Below are 3,431 nucleotides of genomic sequence, written 5' to 3' on the forward strand. Positions count from 1 at the left end.
CAGTTTCAGAGCAGGATGTTGAAGTGAGTGCAGCCAGCTCTGGTAGCACATATACTAGCAGGCCCAGGCAAAACAATGAGGCCTTTACTTCAGATGTACGGAGCCTGTCTGGTGACATTGATAAGAAATAAAAATAACTCATTCCCACGCATTAGAAATCGTGGCCACGAGTTATTAATGCGTGGGAACGACATCGTTAAGTCGTGGCCTCGCATTACTATTATGAAGAAACAAGAGAAGCTGTGGAGCAAATTTCACAGTGCGGTCACACCAGCTGTGGATTCAGGATAACTTCAGGGCGTACTTGCATGAAACATGGAGCATTTTGATTTGATTTCATTTTATTCTAACCTTGGAATGAACGACACCGATATCCTGCGATCTCTTGCGATGAAACACGACGACTTCTAATGCGTGGGAATGAGTTACTTTTATTTCTTATCAATATCACCAGACGGGCTCCGTACAGATTAGAGAAAACACAACCCCAGGAATGGAACACCTTTAAACCCAACGATGTGATTGGCTGGACTGAGTGGAGCTTTTGCCGTATTACCTGGAGTAGCAGCGCCCGCTGAAAAAATGCTCCATGAAAATCTGCTCTCGTGAATTCATCAGAGATTGGTCACGGGTCCGAACCATCACTCGGTCCAGATCTAGACTGAGGTCCACTATTTGGTGATGCCTCATCTAAACATTCACATTAACGGAGGCGTTTAACACATCATGTGACTCTCCTGCAGTGAACGGAGCAATCAGGTTCCTCCTGCTTCAGCCAGCAGCTTGTTCTAATGAGAACAACGAGGACCATCAAGAACTGTTACTTTAAAGAGCTGCTGCTGGAGACCTGCTCACCATGTGCTCACCATGTGGTCACTATGGATGGTCCTGATCAATGCAGCTGGTTATTGATCACTGACAGCTGATTATTGATCACTGACAGCTGGTTATTGATCACTGACAGCTGATTATTGATCACTGACAGCTGATTATTGATCACTGACAGCTGCACATTAAAGCTGTTAAAGTTTGTATATTTAAACATGATGTTGTATTGAAGGTCCTTTATATCTGACACATAAACAGAGAGCCACCTTTATGATACTGAAACCCTGACTGTGGGCTCGACCTGCTAACCCTCCAATGCTGCTCCGTAGTTCAGAACTCAGAGCAGCTCAGAGCTGCTGCCAGCTAAGGTGGTTCTGGTAGATGGTCTTCATGGATTTATTAAGTCAAACAACAGCTCGACTCATCCAGAACAAGAAACAACCGTTTACATTTGCCACTTCAGCATGTTTCACTCATAAACTGGAGGTAAAAGATCCAGATGGTCTGTTACCTGTTGGCCACCATTAACTGTGTCCTCATGGTCCCACGGGTGTCTTCTGTCTTCCTGGAAACATCAAGTGTTTGCCAGGGTCTAACTTCATGTGAAATCCAGGGACATTCTTACGATTCATTTCATGTCACTCCTTCAAACGTAGCATTCAGAAACAACACAAACACTTGATGTCGGTGTGTGGTTGGTTCACGGGTTGTTGAGGCGCTTCCTGTCTTGTGTTTGAGCCGTCTGATTGGTGTTTTCCCGGCAGTCTGATGAATGAAGACTTTAAGGGACGAGTGACTGGTTGGGGGAACCTGATGGAAACCTTCAATCCAGCAGCAAGAAATTTACCCACAGTCCTCCAGCAAATCCACCTACCAATCGTGGACCAGGACATCTGCCGCAGCTCCACCTCCGTCAAGATCACAAACAACATGTTCTGTGCTGGTAACACTTCTGTTTCTACATTTGTTCAAGTAGCAACAAACTGCATGTTGTATTTTCACCCAGAACGGACAAGTCCAAGCTTTAAATTCAAATGTCCTGAGACTGAACTCATGAAATTAAGGTTCAGACCTGTTCCCCAGAGGACGGATCTTCCTGAAACTATTGATCCTCAGATGTTTCCTCCAGCACTACTGTGAGGATCACTACCGGAGAGATCTGCAATGAAATGTGACCCTTCCTGGTGGTTTCTAGGGGAATCTCCCAAGCTGTCCAGGTTTAGCTGTAAATACAGACTCTGTTTCAGGTTTTAAACCAGAAGACAGCCAGCGTGGCGACGCCTGCGAGGGAGACAGCGGTGGGCCATTTGTGATGAAGGTGACAGCCTCTGCACATTTACTTTCACTGTATAACAACGGTCTTAGAGCTGCATTTAAAGCTGAATAACTGCTCGTGTAAACATCACAGAGCCGTGACTCGGCATTACGTTTGCCTCAAAACTGAGCCCCAACTAATACACTATCTGTGACGGGGGTTTCAGGTTTTGTTGAGCCAGCTAATACAAACAAAGCCGGACTATGTTGCACTGGCTTCATAGACCAGAAAATAACAATTGGAGGTTTGGAAGAGACGTATTTATTAAAAACAGCAGCTTCTAATGTCACATATCTGTAGCTTATAAGCTGCAGTTTAGTGTGAGTCAGTGAGACGGCTAGTTTGTCTGATGATATTTAGTCAGTCATCATGGAAGACAACTGGAATCAAGACTTTTTCACTTTCTTTAAAAATGACCAATTACTGTTTAAATAGATTTAAATCAAATCTAAAGCTTTTGATATTTTTTTGCACATTTTTGGAATATTTCAGACCTTTTGAGCATTTGATTAAATCTTTTTTAATATCCTATTTTACGGATAAAGTGAGGTAATTTTTTCAGCACTAAAATGTCCTGTAAATGCTCAATAGCAGACTGAAGTACCTTCCTGTGTCCCGTGCAGTACCCGGCAGAGAACCGATGGTATCAGGTCGGCATCGTGTCGTGGGGCGAAGGCTGCGACCGCGATGGAAAGTACGGCTTCTACACTCACGTGTTCAGGATGAGCAGGTGGATGAGGAAAGTTATCGAGAAGACAGGAGGAGACGACGACTAGACACGAGACCAGCAGACATCATCACTTCCTGTTCTGAGCAAGATGCTGCCAATAAAGTTTGTCCACATCTTACCTCTGGTCTGACTGAGTCTCAGTACAAACCTGTGAAATAACAGAGAAGTCAGAATATTTCAGGGTTTATGGAAGCAAAGCACAAATTCAAAACCTCCAAACCAGCAGCAGGTGGTGGAAGCGAGCAGTGCTGATGTTCACATCGGTGCAGGAATGAACACACACAATAGAGATGAACGCTGCGTTTCCTCTCTGACCAAACAGCGTCCATCAGCCTCCTCCGGCCATCTCATTAGTGCTCTACAGCTGTGGTGACACCACAAAGTCTGACAGTGATCTGAAAATGGCACAAAACTGAACTCCCCTGTGAAAGCTAAGCTGGTTTATCTCACCGTGTTCAGACCTTCACGTTTCGTCCACAGCTCAAAACAATCATTGATTGTTGTGTCTGAAAGCAGTGACCAGTCCAAGCTGGCGTCCTTGTTCTGAGCAAGGGTTAG

General features: G+C 44.8%; 2 protein-coding genes across 2 annotated transcripts in view; both read left to right on the forward strand.

The window, feature by feature from the left end:
* Positions 1-2,991, forward strand: part of f2 (coagulation factor II (thrombin)) — a 23,796-nt gene extending 20,805 nt beyond the window's left edge. Inside the window, exons 13-15 of the mRNA XM_008303417.1 lie at positions 1,593-1,771; positions 2,076-2,146; positions 2,767-2,991. Coding sequence (XP_008301639.1) covers positions 1,593-1,771; positions 2,076-2,146; positions 2,767-2,919 — 403 coding nt within the window. The 3' untranslated portion in view covers positions 2,920-2,991. The remainder of the gene's footprint in view (positions 1-1,592; positions 1,772-2,075; positions 2,147-2,766) is intronic.
* The window catches only part of LOC103373514 (E3 ubiquitin-protein ligase TTC3), a 20,504-nt gene continuing 18,634 nt past the window's right edge, over positions 1,562-3,431 (forward strand). The window contains exon 1 of the mRNA XM_008303416.1: positions 1,562-1,568. The gene's annotated coding sequence lies outside the window, so the exon portion shown is untranslated. The remainder of the gene's footprint in view (positions 1,569-3,431) is intronic.

This window comes from Stegastes partitus, unplaced genomic scaffold (assembly GCF_000690725.1).
Source record: "Stegastes partitus isolate 25-593 unplaced genomic scaffold, Stegastes_partitus-1.0.2 Scaffold2003, whole genome shotgun sequence".
Classification (NCBI taxonomy): domain Eukaryota; kingdom Metazoa; phylum Chordata; class Actinopteri; family Pomacentridae; genus Stegastes; species Stegastes partitus.